The sequence below is a fragment of the Chrysochloris asiatica genome, unplaced genomic scaffold (genome assembly GCF_000296735.1).
Source record: "Chrysochloris asiatica unplaced genomic scaffold, ChrAsi1.0 scaffold00091, whole genome shotgun sequence".
Lineage (NCBI taxonomy): Eukaryota > Metazoa > Chordata > Mammalia > Afrosoricida > Chrysochloridae > Chrysochloris > Chrysochloris asiatica.
The window spans coordinates 4,475,411-4,493,116 of NW_006408609.1; the positions used below are offsets into that span (position 1 = coordinate 4,475,411).

The window sequence follows — 17,706 nt, forward strand, 5'->3', positions numbered from 1 at the left end:
AATGGATGTTTACAGCTCTTTCTCTTCAGTTTGATTTGTGGCCCATTAGCAAATGAAGGTTCTGTGAGCATTTCTCCCCCGAGCTTAACTTTATCCACGTCATCGTGGTCATCTTGGTCAACTCTACTTTGAGGAGGCATTTTTTTTTCCCCAGTCACATTCTGAGTGCCTTCCCACCTTCCGGTCCTGTATCTGACAGTGTTTCTCTGCTATTCATAGAGTTTTCAGTGACTAGCAATTCGGAAGTAGTTTGTAACTCTTTCTTCTTAGTCTGTCTTTGTTTGGAAGCTCATCTGAAACCTGTCCACCATGGGTGACCCTGCTGGGTATTTAAAATACTGGTAGCATAGCCCTCAGAATCACAGCAATTCAAACCACCACAGCACGACAGACAGACAAGTGATGGTTGTGTGGTTGCTGTTAAATAGGAATCTTCTTGCACTAGGGCCCTTAAGACTGGCTTAAAGGCAGGATTGCCGTCCTTGGATGTCAATCAAGAGGCGGAAGTCCAGCAGGGGTGACGGGGTTGTAGTGAGACTCTTTGGCCTGCGCTTATGGGTCTCTAAGTTTGTCGACCCGCCTCAAAGCCAAGATACAACGGTTAGGCTAGGATGGTGCTCTGGTGTCTGGGGTAAGTAGGACAGTCTGGCAGGCCCCTGCAGTCTCTTCCAGCTAGGCAGCATCCCCCGTCAACCTGGTCTCCAGACACCTCTCACCCCAGCGCTCCGTGGTCTGGGTTTCATTTAACACCTCCACCATGCTTGTGCAGTTCTCGCACATCGTTTAGCCGACGCCCGCCAGGATAGAAGCCCTTGTGCATATCTGGTGTATAGTAATATATTTATTAATTGATTAAGATTTCAAGTTGTGAATAAAGATATTTTGTATATTAAATCTTAAAACATTTTTAGGATATACTCTTTTTTTTACTTGTGCTCCAATTAAAATAATAATAAAATTTCCAAATGGTTCCAGAAAGCTTAAATAGGTTGCTATAATATTCCATAAAGATACTTAGCATTATATTTCTGCATATCACTTATGTTGCTGCTGTTGTTGGCTGCAATAGAGTCAATTTTGACTCATGGTAGCCCCATGTGATAGAGTATATTTCCCCAAAAGTAGTTTTCTAGGCTGTAAAGAACCCTGGTTGCCAAAGTACCCATCTATTAACTAAAAGGTTCACTCCATGAAAGAATGATGGGACAGTATGCTTCTGTAAGGCTACAGTCTTAGATATATGGGACAATTTTCTACTTTTCATCCCACAGGTGAAGTTGACTCAAGGACAGAGTTTGATATGATATGGCTAATCATCATGGGATCAAATCAACAGTTCTTTCCTCACAAACTCAAGACATTTTATAAAACTATGGAACTTAATGGTAACTCCAATACCCAGTGGAGCCACTGAAGATTAGTCTATTCCTTCATTCCAGTCAAAGTAAATAATATAGCTATTTTTAAGCATTCCAACTCACAGCGACCCTGTATAGGATTTCTGAGGAGCGGCTGGTGAGTTTGAACCATCACCCTTGTAGTTCAAACAGACCTTGAGGTCGAGCGCTTAGCCTATGGCACCACGCCAGGATTCCACTATGATACTGGGGCTCCTTGTAACAATTCAGGTAAAGGATTATTCTAGAAGCCAGGAACCCTACGCTTAAAGGATCAAGTAGATTGTCAGTACTCATTGTAGATTATGAAAAATACCATCGCATGTTGCTCTAGAAAGGATGTCATGTAAGATATGGGATATAGGGATACCTTTATTGTTCCAGCTGCCCTTCTTTGTGCCATGTGCAAACCTGTGGTGCATGTTTGTATCTAAAGAATTTAAAGGATAAATACGAAAACAAAACAGCAAGTTAGTGTGCAAAGCTGCCTAGGGAAAATCTTTACATTCTGTATGTGCAAAGAAGCAAAGCACAGGTAAGCCAAAGTATCCTCTCAGATCATTCAAATATGCAAGTTTATGTTTGATACGTGATAGTTGCTTTATTCCAGGGAGCTTCAAAAAGTTCACGGAAAGAACAGATAATAGACTATTTCCACAAAGTTTTGAAGCACCATGTACAATCTAAGGCTGTAAACCAATAGTGTTTGGTTTCCTCACAGATACTATAAATGGTTGAACTGCCAACCTTTTGATTGGCAATCGAGCTTAACCATTGTGACACTGTTGTTGGTTGTTGGTACGTGCTATAGAATTGTCTCCAACTCTTAGCAACTCTGTACAGGGTGTACAAGGACCAGCTATATAATCCAGTAATTTATACCACAGCACCTCACTAGTACACACTGTGTCACTATTGCTGTTGGTAATGCCTTCAAATCCTTTCCAACTCAGAGCAAGTCTGTATAGGGTTTCTGAGGAATGACTGGTAAGGTTGAACTGCCAACCTTGTGGTAACTGGTGGTTGATTGGTTATGTGCCATGGAGTCAGTTCCGAATCATAGTGACCCTGTACAGGGTTTCTGAGGCTGCAAATCTTTACGATAACTAGAGCTCCTTTATATACAAAGCAAAAATATACTGTATATAAATATATTGTTGTTGTTGTTGCTATTATGTGCTCTGGAGTCGGTTCCGACTCATAGCAACCCTCTACAGGGTTTCCGAGGCTGTAAATCTTATCAGGAGCAGAAAGTCTCATCTTTCTCCCGTGGAGCAGCTGGTAGTTTCAAACTGCTGACCCTGAGGTTCGCAGCCCGATTCGTAACCATTATGCTACCAGACTGCCTTAAAATGGACAATAGACAAAATTTGGTACACATAACAACTTCAATTTCTCATGTTTTTTATAAGAAAACAAACACACAAACCTGTAGAATTTATCATAGTGGAACTTTTTATGCTTTTAAAGTAAGGAAAACATTGAGAAACTTTTTCAAGTAGACTTTTTGCCCCATGATCGAATTACTGTGTTTTTCTCATTGCCAAAACTTTAAAATTTTGGAAACCAGACCACAAAGTAACTGAATTCCATTAGATCTTGAGATTAAAATCAGACAAAATAAAGAATAACAATGAGAACTTCTTAAATGGAAATATAAAATGTCTTATTTTGTTTTGTCTTAAGTCTTTATATAAGACAAGAATATAAGAATAAATGCCACAGCAAACTGAAAGATATTTTGAAATGCATAGTTCTCTTTGTCTATGCTGAAGAAAAGGGAGGGAAGTGCTTGGGAAATCTTGTGCTTATCAGCATAATCACAGCGTAATAACTTTCTGTTCACAGAGAAAATTTGGAATAACTGCATTTTTACTAGGCATCTCCTAGCATTTAAGATTTAAAATTTTTTCTGCTTCAACATAAAAATATAGAGAGGCTTTTAGCAAAAACTCACTGAATATATAGTTAAGATGTCCTGGAAGTTCCATTAACATCACAATCTAAAATATTTTAGAATTGTATTAAATATTTTGAAATTATTACTATTTTACAAAGAATGTAAGATAAAATATTTTGCAACTTTATATCTTATACAAAGTACCTCTACTATTATTTGAAAGGATTCATCCTAATCTTATGCCTACTAGAACTCTGGGATAGGAAACACATAACTATGTGGTAAATTGACATTTTGAGGTAAGAAAACTTTCAGACTGCCTATCTCTAGTAGGACACATTTTTCTACTCCAAATAGATACTTTAATGTTGCCAGCGAAGCCTCATTCCCTTTCCTGATAAGCTGTTTCTAAAATATGAATGCAGATTAATCCTCTTTTAATAGTATTAACTCAGCCCAGATAATCAGCATATATAAGTTCCATCAAATCTTTTAGGTGCCTTTGGATGGTTTTGTAAAATAATTTACATATCATCAATAGTTTCAAAATCTATGTGTGAAATGTTTAGCTTGTCATACTTGCCTAATATTAAATTGTTTATATTTACCAAGTTTCATAAAATCTATTATCCTCAAAGGAGATAGTCACAAAATATGTTTTATGAGTGAAAATATATTTAATTTCAGTAAAACATTGATGAGTGGAAATATATTTACTTCCAGTAAAAAGTTGATGATTTAAAAAGTGAGTTATGTTGTTGTTGTTGTAATTAGGTGCCATTGAGTTGGTACCAATTCACAGCAACCTTATACACAACAGCTACATGGCTTGGTTCAAATTTAGGTTCATTTTTTTAAATTCACAAAGTTTTATACATATAATCAAACATTTGTTAAACACCTAGTATTTTTCATATTTTCTGCACAAATTGCTTTATAATTTTACTTCATCCTATAAGAACATAAACCCACTGCTGTTGGGCTGATTTTACTGTTCCTGTAAGTAGACTGTAAGGTGGTAAGTAGACTTCCAGGAACAGTAGAACTGGTCTCTAGGGATTCCAAGACTATAAACCTTTCCAGGTGCAGAAAGCCTCATTGCTCTCCGAAGAAGCAGGTGAGGGGTGTGAACCAATGACCTTGTGGTTAAAAGCCCAATGCTTAACTCACAGTCCAATGTTGTTGTTAAGTGCAATCGAGTCATTCTGACTCATAGTGACCCTGTATAGGATTTCTGAGGAGCGGCTGGTGAGTTTGAACCATCACCCTTGTGGTTCAAACAGACCTTGAGGTCGAGCGCTTAGCCTATGGCACCACATGAGGATTCCACTCTGATACTAGGGCTCCTTGTAACAATTCACGTAAAGTATTATTCTAGAAGCCAGGAACCCTACACTTAAAGGATCAAGTAGATTGTCAGTACTCATTGAAGATTATGATAAATACCATCGCATGTTGCTCTAGAAAGGATGTCATGTAAGATATGGGATATGGGGATACCTTTATTGTTCCAGCTGCCCTTCTTTGTGCTATGTGCAAACCTGCGGTGCATGTTTGTATCTAAAGAATTTAAAGGATAAATATGAAAACAAAACAGCAAGTTAGTGTGCAAAGCTGCCTAGGGAAAATCTCTACATTCTGTATGTACAAAGAAGCAAAGCACAGGTAAGCCAAAGTATCCTCTCAGATCATTCAACTATGCAAATTTATACTTGATACTTGATAGTTGCTTTATTCCAGGGAGCTTCAAAAAGTTCACGGAAAGAACAGATAATAGACTATTTCCACAAAGTTTTGACGCCCCATGTACAATCTAAGGCTGTAATCTGACAGTATTTTGTGATAAACAGTTAAATGTTCTGAGATCAAAAGGAAAATATCCACACTGAACGTCACTCTTTTTAAAAACAGAAACAAAATCTTCCCTCTAAGCATTCAAATACAGCTCTCCACAATGAAATTCAAAGCTCAGCCTCTAAATAGGATTTTTCCTACATAGGTTGAGTCAAAGCCATCCTTTGATTCAGAATCTCTACCCTGCAATGTTTCTCTGACTCCCCACTTGGATAGTATCTTCCCTGGCCTACCTCTAATGATTCAGAAGAAACTTGGAATGAAAATTTGGAAAAAAGGACAGCGGAAATACAATTTTACCTACTTTACAATTCTACTTAGGGTCAGTATGTTGTAGTTGTTGTTAAGTGCCATCAAGTCAGTTCCTATTCATAGCGACAAAGTATAAGGTTTTCCAGGAGTAGCTACTAGGTCTGAACCACCAATCCTGCAGTTAGTTGTTGTTGTTGTTATGTGCCGTGGAGTCGGTCCCAACTCATAGGACCCTATACAGGGTTTCCCAGGTTGTAAATCTTTACAGGAGCGGAAAGCCTCATCTTTCTCCTGTGGAACAACTGGTAGTTTCGAACTATTGACCTTGTGGCTCACAGCCCAATTTGTAACCACTACGCTACCAAAGCTCCTTCAGTAGCCTAGTGCTTATCCTAAATTGCCTCACTAGCCTCATAAGCAAATTATACCAAATGTTAAAATAAATATCAGTGTAGCACAAGCTGACCATTAAGGCTTAAATCAAATACAGTGTTTTCTGTTATAAGTTAGTTTAAATACTGATATCAAAATATAGAGGAGCTTTGGTAGTACAATGGCTAAGCACTCAGTTGCTAATGGGAAGGTAGGCAGTTAGAAACTCTCAATGTTTTTGCAGGAGAAAGGACCTGTCAATCTGCTCTAAGGATTATAGCCTTGATAACTCTATATGTCAATTCTACTTTATCATATGAAGTCACTATTAAATTAGTACCAACTCATCAAATTGATGACACACAAGAACAACAGTGAAAGTAAATTTTTGCTTTTTATTAGCAAAAATATTCTATTACTGTTATCATGAATCAATAACAATTTTTGACACATATAGGGAGAACCTTAGGATTTCATCTTTTGAGTGAAATCAACATTGCTTTAACTTTATTAAGTCTAACTGTCATACTTGTAAAAATACAAGAATTACATAGAAATTTTTATGAAAACAAAAATAAAAAGGTGATCAGCAATAATAGAGTGTTCTCTATAATTTTTGGAATGCACTGCCGAGAATAACGGCCTCTTATGACGTCTCTTTGGAGTCCTGGTATGGCACAGTGTATTAATGGGCTCAATTGCAAAGTCAGTTTGAACCACAAGGTAGGTGGTTCAAGCTCACCAGACACTCCTCCGAAACCGACTCAATTGCACTTAACAACAACAACCACAATGACATCTCTTTAAATAGATCATTACCTTATATATCAAATATCAGAATTTGAATATGATAGATCCATACTTACTACTCATTTCTATTTAAAAGTTACATTCTTTTTACTGAACTAAGGACAATATGAAAATTCAAAGAGATAGAAAATAAAACATTTTAGAGAGAAATATGTAGATAACATTGCCATGTCCTATGTGCAATGCTAGGTAGTGGTGCTTTGTAGTTTCATTAAGAGAACAACAGTTGCTAGAGTCAAATTACTACCTAGAGGTGAATCCATTTTGAGAGGCAGCCATCTATCAATTGAGTGTAAAGGTTTTGAAAGGCTGCTCTCTGGCTTGGCCTTATTTCAAAATATTTGAAGAGCAAAGCACCTTCTGGTTTAACAGTTCTTCTACAAGAAGATGAATATCAATCACAATGAGAAATGATAATAGGACATATACTATTCTTGTCAAGCTCAAAGACCAATAGATATTTTCAAATTAAGTGCATAGAGTAAAATCTGGCATGTTCTGCTGTTAAAAAAAGTAGGAGGAGGAAAAAAAGAAGTGGGAGGCAGACAGGGAGGAGGATGGAGGGGAGGAAATGCCTGTCTGACAATTTTAACTAAAAGCACAAACTGAGTTATGAAAACTATGTCACTTATAAGAATTGAGTGAATGAAGAAGCATGGATGTCAATAAGGCAACTTTTTAAATATGGAAATATTAGAACTTTGTCCTAAAGCGAATGTTATTGTTTTGTGCCTAAAAGTCAATTTAGACTCACAGTTACCATTTTATTAACAGAATACACCTGCCCCATCAGATTTCCCAGGTTGTAAATCTATATGGAAACAGCAGCTTGTTACATTGTTCTTCTGTGGTGCAACTGGTGGGTTCAACTGCTTACCTTCTAGTTAGTAGTTAAGTGAATAGCCACTGTCCAACTTTTTCTTAGGAGACTCGCATAGTTAATCTATTGTTATTACTGAAGTCAAGCAAAGGGATAAGCACAAAACAATCATTGAATGAAATCAATTCTATCTTATGTTTTATAAGGATTATACACATACGTCATAGTGATAAAATGTAGCATGTGACTGATTAAACAGATGTATCGATAGAAAGGACCTAAAGGGACAAGGCAAAGAGCTGCACTGTAAAAACAGGGTGTTCTTGTTGTTGTTAAATGCAGTTGAGTCAGTTCCAACTCACAGCGACCCTGTATAGGGCTGCTGAAGAGTAACTAGTGAGTTTGAACTGCTGATCTTGCAGATCAAACCGATCTTGCAGTCCAGTGCTTATCCTACAGCGCCACACCAGGGTAAAACAGGATAGGATATCTTTAATGTTCAGGAAGCTGGCACTACATCTATTGCAAATAGAACCCTTTGCCTGGTAGAATAACTACTTGGTTTGGTGATGCACTAGTCAGATGATTAAGACACAAGGAAGCAAGCAGACAGTAGCCAAAGAAAAATGAAAGCAGTACAATAGTGATAGTTCAGGAAGCATGCAAGTTATTCTTAAATGGACATGCTACACCACTTTTATTAGTCATGGAAATGCATTCAAACCAATAGCCAATAAACATTATCCTCATAAGAAATAGACTTGAGTTGTTGTTGTTGTTGTTAAGTGCCGTTGAGTCAGTTCTGACCCATAACGACCCTGTAGAGGGTTTCCAAGGAGTGACTGGTGAGCTTGAACCACCAACATTGCAGTTCAAACCGACTTTGCAGTCTAGCGCATTAACCCGCAGCGCCACAACAGACTTGAGTAGTCATATTATAACCAGGTGGTTATATCTAAATTCTGTCAAATAGCACACCAGACAATACAATAGATGCTATACCTTGCCTTTTGTGCTGTTTAGACATTACTGAAGCTAACAAGCGACCACAGTTTAGAAACCTAATAAACAATGAAACTTACTTTTAAATCAATTATTAAAATATATATGCTTCCATGTCTAAGTTAAAACTATAAAAAGAATAATGAATAAAATGTCTCAAAAATGTCTAAAGTGTTTTCTAGGATCTTGTTATATTAAATTGTTCCTATACAGATTATTCTAGGTAAGTGTGAGAAAAATAATGAGGTAGTTTCTTTTTATTAATGTTATTAGGGGAAACATTAAAATAAATCTCAATTACAATTGAACACAGTTTCAGTGTTGAGTTCATTCTTTTAATCATTGACTTTATACTTTTACACATTCTCTCTCTCTCATTAAGTCTTATAATATTTTGTATGCCACTTTTGAGTTATAGTGAATTATTTAATTTCTCTTCAAGTCATAGTCTATTATAACACCCACCAAATAATGTTTCTGCCCTACTGGATTTGGATAAGGGCAGGTGGGCGAAGATATTTATAGGATGTTAGCAGAGTTGATAGTAAATGTAAAACTTGAAATTCTAGCATGGATATTATCAGAAACAGTAGTTGGGGCAGGGGTGGGGGTGGGGGTTTGTGTGAATTTCACAACCATTACAGAAGGGCCAGAAGGGAAATGCATCCTTTGGATCCTGATATCCCTGTGTGTTGAAGTTCCTCTACTCAAGGACAGAAAACTGCAGCACTGGCTATGTAGCTGAGGAAAAGCAGCTTCAGTAGTACCAAGATCCAGCAAGTAAACCTACGTGACTTTGGACAGGAAGCTTGCTTGTAGAGTGGGAAGCTTCTAGGCACTTAAGGTAGAGAGCTAGATTTGCTGAGGTTTATGGTAGGGTGGTGTGTCTTATGGGCCTTTATAAGCAACACTGACTGGGACAAGTGTGTCCTGAGCATTTCTAAGCAGGAATTGTAGCCTGTTAACACCCCTAATGAGCCCCATAACTGTGAGTGTGATGTCTCAATGCTCTGTGACCAATGCAATGGATTATGAAACACCGTTGATTAGAGAGACCTGTGGGAGGAATGGTTGTCACCGCATATTTTTTGCACACTCTTTCTGACATCCAGAAACTCTGCTTTGGATTATAACGAGAAAAGGATTTTGTAACTAGGAAGATCACCTAGAATCGTCTTCTTTTTTGGTTCTTTTTGCTTTCCTTCTTCTAATATTCCAACTGGTCATGCTGATATAGATGCCCTGCTTAATAATTATTTAAATTCTGGAGAGATTATTGCTTATATGTATTCGATGTTGGGGACATTACCTATTATAGTCTGTATCCTGAAATACTAAAAGGTATATTTCAACTCCCTTTTTTTTCTTTATAATTTTAGTAATGTAGGGAGAAAGACAGGGCCTTCTACTCCCATCAAGATTTACAGCCTCGGAAACACTGTGCAGGGTCACTATGAGTCAGAACCAACTCCACAGTACTTAACAACAACAACAAAATCAACAGCTTAATAGCATGCAGTCTGAGAGTATGTGTATCTGAGTGCATGTTGTATGTGCTCTTGAATGTGTATTTCATACATAAATTTTATCAGATGCATTGTTGTTAAGCTTCACTGGAGATATAAACCAAATAAATCACCATATAGTTATATATGAAATGGACAAAAAATGCATTATATCATATTGTGTACCATTTTTTTTCGGAGTATTTTAAAAATAAGCCCAAAGTATCCCTTAATTTTTCCATTCCATTCTTTTCGTTACATTCCAAATGATAAGCAGTTTGCTTAGCTGGAAATAGTCTCTTACCAGCATAATTACTGAGTCCCTTTCTTTTCTTTCTTCGCCAATACAACCAGATGCTAAAACCCATCAAAATTACCCAGCAGGCACCACCAATACCAGCTATAAACGCTGGTTGCTTCACAACATCAGTGATTTGTTCGGTTATGCTGTTATTGTTTTCAGTAATGACAACCTCATTACGCCCTCCTAGGGAAAAAAAAAAAAAAGAATTTTAGCAAGTAATGAAACAAATATAAATGCAGAAACACAAAAATGGTATACCAAATAGCATAGAAAATTCCCTTGGAACTGGTAATACTTCTTTTGTCTTGAAACTGTCATATTTATTGATTAGCACACTTTACAAGTTTCAAAAGAAGAAACAAATCATTGGTGTGAATATGTGATAACCTTGTCCTCTTATATTTTGGTTTGCTATGGACAAATTCAGAACCTCTTCTGGATTTATTGCCTTTCAGTAAATACTAAAACAAGAACTAGGAGTTTAAATAATGAAAACAATAGGAAGTTTTCTTCTATTAAAATTTTAAAAAATTCTTGCTGAGGAGGGGTAGGTGGAAAAAAGTAAAATATTTAGCACAAGGCATTTGCAAACTGCCTTTCTTCTACAACACTGTTCATATGCAAATGTCCATGAGTCATAGTAATAAGTAATAATATTTCTTCTGGCTTGTGCTACCAAACTAAACCATTTTGTTCAAACACCCTTTAGTTTCTTGGGAGGTACTAAATGTACAGTATAAAACAATCCTGTTAACACTGTTCATAGAGATCAACGTGTAGAATTAAGATGGTCATTAGAAGATAAAGCTCATATTTTGTTAAAATATTTGAAACTAATTAGAAATTCCACTTGCAAGTTGAATGAAAAATTCAAAGTTACTTCTAAAGTCATCATAGCTTAAAAATACATTTAAATTTGAACCTAAGATTATTTAGGAAAAGATCATGTTTTGATGATTTAGACCTCTTTGAGATAAATTAAGAAACTCTCAATTTGTAATTTGAAATGGTTTTTTTAACTAATAGAATCCATATCACTAAAAAGCAATGGTTTGGGTGTTTATTTAACAGATTAAGAAATTCAGACATTGAGAATTAAATGATTTCTAATGTCAATATCATGTTTAGCAAGTAGCAAAGACTTTGCAACTGTAAATTCTGAGCAGAAGAATAATGACAAATTTTAGCTTAGTACCTCAAAAGATGCATGGGGTATTCATTGTTTTGGTTACCATAACACTGTAATATATTAGAAAGAGCATGGTCTTTGAAGTTTTAGGGTTGAATTCTGTCTGCCACATACTAGCTAAATCTACTTGTAATAGGAACTTACTCTTTTTGAAACCCTGTTTCTGTTAGTTGGTATTTGAGAGCATTCATTGAGATAATGTATGTGAAGAGCCTTGTAGGAACACAGTAATCTTTTATTTAAAATGATGACCTATTTACGGTTAATGGTTATGAACTTAACTCCAGGTACACATGTGGTAAACATGTATGTGGTAAATGACAGTGGTGAAATGGGAACAGTTGCATTGGAGACTAGCAGACTTATTCATCAATTTACAGTGACTGGTCCCTCTTGACAATATGTCCAAAGTATGAGAGATGAAGTTTGACCATCTTGGCCTCCAAGGAGCACTCTAGTTGTACTTCTTTCAACACAGATCTGTTGGTTCTTTTGGCAGCCCATGGTACTTTCAATATTCTCCTCCAACACCATAACTCACAAATATCAATTCTTTTACTGTCTTCCTTATTCACTGTTCAGCTTTTGCATGCATATGAGGTTATTGAAAATACCATGGATTGGGTCAGGCGCACCTTAGTCCTCAAGCTGACATCTTTGCTCTTCAACACTTTAAAAAGGTCTTATGCAGCAAATTTGCCTAATGCAATACATCATTTAATTTCTTGACTGCTACTTCATTGAGTGTTGAGAGTTGATCCAAGAAGAATGAAGTCCTTGACAACTTTAATATTTTCTGCATTGATAAGAATGTTGTTTATTGGTCCAATGGTGAGGATTTTTGTTTTCTTTACATTGAGATGCAATGCATAGCGAAGGCTGTGCTCTTTGATCTTCATCAGTAAATATTTAAGTCCTCTCAGCTGGTAAGCTTGAACCACCAACCTTACAGTTCAGATGACTTTGCAGTCTAGAGCATTAATCCACAGTACCACATCATATCTGGTACTTTTCCTCACTACTAGTAGTTATTGGAGTCCTGGTATGGTGCTACAGGATAACGCCCTGAACCAAAAGGTCAGTTTGAACCACAAGGTCAGTGGTTTAAACCCACCAGCTGTTCATCAGAGACACTCTGACATTATGTCCACCATTCATAGGGGCACTATCAATAGGAACTGACTTGATGGCACCTAATAAAAACAGCAGTAGTTATTACAAAGGAAACAAATGATGTATAGAACAAAAATAAAAGACATGGATTTGTGTAACAGTGAAAAAATCCTATTTAATATGTTGCAATACATGTTTACCCAAAGTGTATTACTATTTCTTATATTCCTTATATTTTTGAAAGAATGCTGTCAGTTGGACTAATTAGAGCATAGACACAGGATGTGTGTGCCCTGTAATGCTCCATTGTTCTTGCAGACAAAAAATATAATGAAATATAATGTCTGCCTCCCATTGGAATGTAATGAAGAACAAAACTAATTTGTTGGACTAAAAATTAATTAGATACATCAGATTCGATTGTACCTATTACTGTGAAAGTTTGCAGCTGTTCCACATATTATTATACCAACTATGTAATGTATGCATGAAAAGGCCAACGATTAGAAAAACAATAGCCATACTATTAAGCATTATTATTGCAAATTTTAAAATCAATATGAATTTGTTATATGACACACTATTTGATGCTTAAGTATGTGAATGATGTTAGTTGTATTTATGTGTCTATAATTGGAGTCCTGGTGTGGTGCTGTGGTTTAATATGCCTGACTGCAAAGCCATTTGAACTGCAAGGTCAGTTGTTCAAGCTCACCAGCTGCTCCTTGGAAACCCTATACAGGATCGCTATGGGTCGGAACTGACTGAATGGCACTTCACAGCAACAGCAAATGCAAGAACTATGGTGTTGTGTGTTAATGCACTGGACTACAACGTCAGTTTGAGCCGCCAGGTCAGTGGTTCAAGCTCACCAGACGCTCCTCAGAAACCCTATACAGGGTCACTATGGGTCGGAACCGATTTGACGGCACTTAGCAACAACAAAAAATCGCAAGAACAATATAGAGGGGCAGGCTTGCAGGGTATACACTTTGGTTGGTTAATAATGTATGGAGGGGATTGTAACCATGGCAATAAAAGGATATACAATAGGATGAATGTAAAGGTAATGTTCTCCCTTGTAAACTATCACATAATTCACAAAAAAAACATTAAAAACACACAAAGAAAGAACAATATAGAATTATGAACAATTTGAGGTAAAAATCACCTTGTGAGTAGAAACTGCAGCAAAAGAACACTATTGCTTTTAAATCTGTGTAAGGTTCAGTAATATTTTAATTAAATGTCCTCTTAATGGACATTTCAGAAATTAGAAAAAAAAAAACTGCAGTAAAACAATACAATTTGACATAGGACATATCTAAAATGATCAGCCATAAAAGACATCAAATGCCAATACACGATTTAATTAAAACAAACGGGAAACAAACGAGATAGAGCTGAGTCATTTCAAGTTCTATTTCCAGTCCAAATCAGACAACAGGGAAAGCATAAATTGAAACAGAATGATTAACCATCACTAAATCACTTTTCAAAGAAAGAATAACAGCTATGTAGATAAGGTTATCAGGTAAGACATTGAGGTAGATATGCAGGAATAATTAAAAACCAATTATAATGGGGCTCTTTAGTACAACAGTAGATATACAAAAGAAATAAATCTCTTGGGATAAAAGCTTTCCATAGATTAAATTGCGTTTACACATATGTATGTGTTTCTTGTATGTATTACAATTCTATTTTCTATGATCACATCTTGAGGATAACATATGCTGACTAATTGAATATGACATAATATCAATTATTAAACTGATTTTTATTTCTTAGATGATTTTGAAAAAACAATTGTTTGATATAGTAAACAATAAATTAAATGCATTTATTACACATTTGAAGACTTTTTGTCTTTAAAAAATAGAAGAGTTAAGCAATATATATATTTTATTTCAAATTATGTAATTAGCATTTTCTAATATTTTTACTATGAAACAATTGTTCATTCTTTCATTGTTATAGTCATAGTATAAGTTTAATAATTGGAATGCTTATAATTTTTTGTTTGCCTGCAATTATTGTTGTTGTTGTTGTTGCTAAGTGCCATTGAGTCAATGCCAATCATAGCAACCCTGTACAGTGTCTCCAAGAAGCAACTGGTGGGCTTGAACCACTGAACTTGTGGTACACAAGACAGTACTTATCTTAAGGTGCCACACCAGCCTCCAAATATAATATATAATAAATGATCATCAGTAGGCAAAAACAAACAAACTACTTCTTTGACTTGAGAAATGCAATTGTTACTAAATATGCTAGTCAAAGAAAATAAAAATTAAAATATGGATAGCCGGCAATCTTACTTACCTCTGAGTTAGAATAATTATATTCAGCTAATCTATTTCACATGCATGCTAGAGATATGGTAAAAACAAAAACAAAACAAAACACAAACTCTTAAAGCTTAGTTTACCTCTCTGGGGGCTCTTCAATGCCTATTAAAATGTTTTAACTAGAATTTTTTAAGGGAAAAATCAGTGACTTATTTTCTAAGTACTACAAATTCAATATTGTTGTTGTTCAGTGTCGTGGAGTCGGTTCCGACTCATAGCGACCCTGTTCAGGGTTTCCAATGCTGTAAATCTTTATGGGAGCAGAAAGGCTCATCTTTCTCCTGCGGAACAGCTGGTAGTTTCGAACTGCTGACCTTGCGGTCCACAGCCTGATTCATAACCACTACGCTACCAGAGCTCCTTACAAATTGTGTATGTATGTGTGTGTATATATATATATATAATTCATGTAATTCTTTAGGGTATACTTTTATTTTTTTTTCTCCAATTTATTTTAGAAAATCTCTAAAGAGAAAGATTGTAGGTTTCCCTCAGGTTAAGAAATTAATTCAATCTGTAAATGACTAATTAAGAAAAGGAAGGCAATTTAAACAAAAGTTAAAACTTTAACTTATTCTCTTCAGTGATTTTCCAGTTATATGGAAAAAGAAAATTTGGAGAATCTAAAAATTATACTTAAATATTACTTCTGTTCATATACAATGCATACTTTATAACAAGAAAGAAAATCAGTGATGTATTTATAGCTTATTCTGTATGCATCATTTTAGAAAATAAATTTTTTAACTGGGAATAGCTTGAACTATTAGCTTGGCTCAAATGGAGCAAAATTTTTAAAATATGCAAGATTTTGGCAGAACCTTTTTTATTAATCATAGGCATTGGCACACAAATAGTATCAGAGACCACTGAAAAGGATGCTACTCTTGAAAGAAGTCACTAGTGTGACTTTTCCTCTTAGATATATCCTCAATTCATGCAGTGCTAGGCTGATGGAATTCACAATGGAAACTTCAGGTTTATTTGTGGGAGTTGTCAAAGAATGGAGTTCAAGTTTCCTAAAGTTAGTTAACCTTTAGGGGAAAACTATACATAAGAGGGAGCCACAGCTTAATGACACCCTCAAATCTGTGTATAAACTGTCCTTAATTCCTGAATTGCATACATAGATAAATGATCCCAAAGATACTGATCGAAATCAAAAGATAGAAGACTGAAACATTTGAGCAGAGATTTCCGCTGATGTACATTGTTAAGAATTCCGCTGATGTACATTGCTAAGTTAGGGAAGCAGATAAAAATATTAGGACTTTTAATGAAATCTCAGGAAGACATGACTTTGAAGTAAATATCAAGTGTTGGGAGTAAGGTTTGGCCCTAAGAATAAAGGCAAAACATAAACACTCCAAAATAACAAAATGTAAAAACAAGCACCAAAAATTCAAAGTGATCAGCCAGCACTGTAACTGCCTGCTAGAATTAAACTAATACTCTTCAGAAGAAGATAGCAGAAGTTCTATAGTATTGTATCTATAAGATCCAGCATACAATAATGTTAATAAGCATGCAAAACAAACAGAAAACACACAACATTGGAAATGTGTCCCAAGAAAAAGAAAAAGTAATCAGTAGAAATAAGTAGACTCTGAAATGACACATATATTGAACATAAGTGAAAAGGGAAAATAATGGATTTAGAGGAAAGGAATAAACAAACATACAGGGAATCTCATTTATAATAACAGCACATTTTATATTTTGTTATTATAATGAGAGAGTAAAAAAATAATAAGAAAAGTAATGAGAAGAGAAAAAAAGCATAATTTACACTACTCTTCTGATGTGGCAGGGTAGGACAAGCAATTGACTACTAACTGCAAGGTCAGTGGCTCAAACCCACCAGTAGCTCCTCAGATACCTTATACAGGGTCACTCACTATGAGTCGGAACTGACTTGATGGAATTTAACAACAGAGAGACATTGTGGATTAAGTGTTGGGTTGCTATCTACAAGAGTTTCCTGAAAAATTCTGCACCTTAATTTGTTGTTGTTGTTGTTAAATGACGTGTTGTTGTAATTAAGTGCTGTCAAGTCAGTCCTGATCCATATTGATCCTGTATATAGGGTTTCTGATGAGCAGCTGATAAGATTGAACTGCCAACCTTGCGGTTCAAACTGACTTTGCAGTCCAGCATATTAACTCACAGCGCCACATCAGGACTCCTTAATTTACACCACTTTAAAACATCAGTTGTGGCATCCTTGAGGGATTCAAATCATGATCTGTTTTATTGTTGTTTTGAGTTTGGGATATGAAAAGAAATCTGAAGTGGCAAGACCAGAACGTAACATTGATGGGTAAAAATTTTCTCAATGATATTCTTATAGCACAGACTTTTTTCCACTGTTAGAATGAGACGGTGCACTGAAGTGATGGAAAGAGATTCCTTAGCACAGCTTTCCTGATCTTTTCTACACCAATGCAGATGCCAATGTGCTTAAAATGTCTGTATGAGCTGGAACCCTAGTAGCAATACTTTTTGACTTACTCTCATGTATGTGTGTATGTATGTATGTGTATGTGTGAAAAAATATGAAAGGGAAATTTAAACTATTTACAAGAGAGCCAAAACCATAAAATATTCAGAAACCTTTTTCTCAAGGATGTATGTACTTTTTCAACTAAATTGAATATACCTCTTCAGTATGGATTGCGTCTCAATGTAAAGAAAACAAAAATCCTTACCAATGGACTAATGAACAACATTCTTATCAATGGAGAAAAGATTGAAGTTGTCAAGGACTTCATTCTTCTTGGATCAACTATCAACACTCATGGAAGCAGCAGTCAAGAAACCAGATGACATGTTGCATT

General features: G+C 35.7%; 1 protein-coding gene across 1 annotated transcript in view; it reads right to left on the reverse strand.

Moving 5' to 3' along the window:
- ROBO2 (roundabout, axon guidance receptor, homolog 2 (Drosophila)) overlaps window positions 1–17,706 on the reverse strand; it is a gene marked incomplete at its 5' end in the record, with an annotated part of 881,870 nt that overhangs the window by 64,384 nt on the left and 799,780 nt on the right. Inside the window, one exon of the mRNA XM_006866447.1 lies at window positions 10,217–10,399. Within this exon, the coding sequence (XP_006866509.1) occupies window positions 10,217–10,399 (183 nt within the window). The remainder of the gene's footprint in view (window positions 1–10,216; window positions 10,400–17,706) is intronic.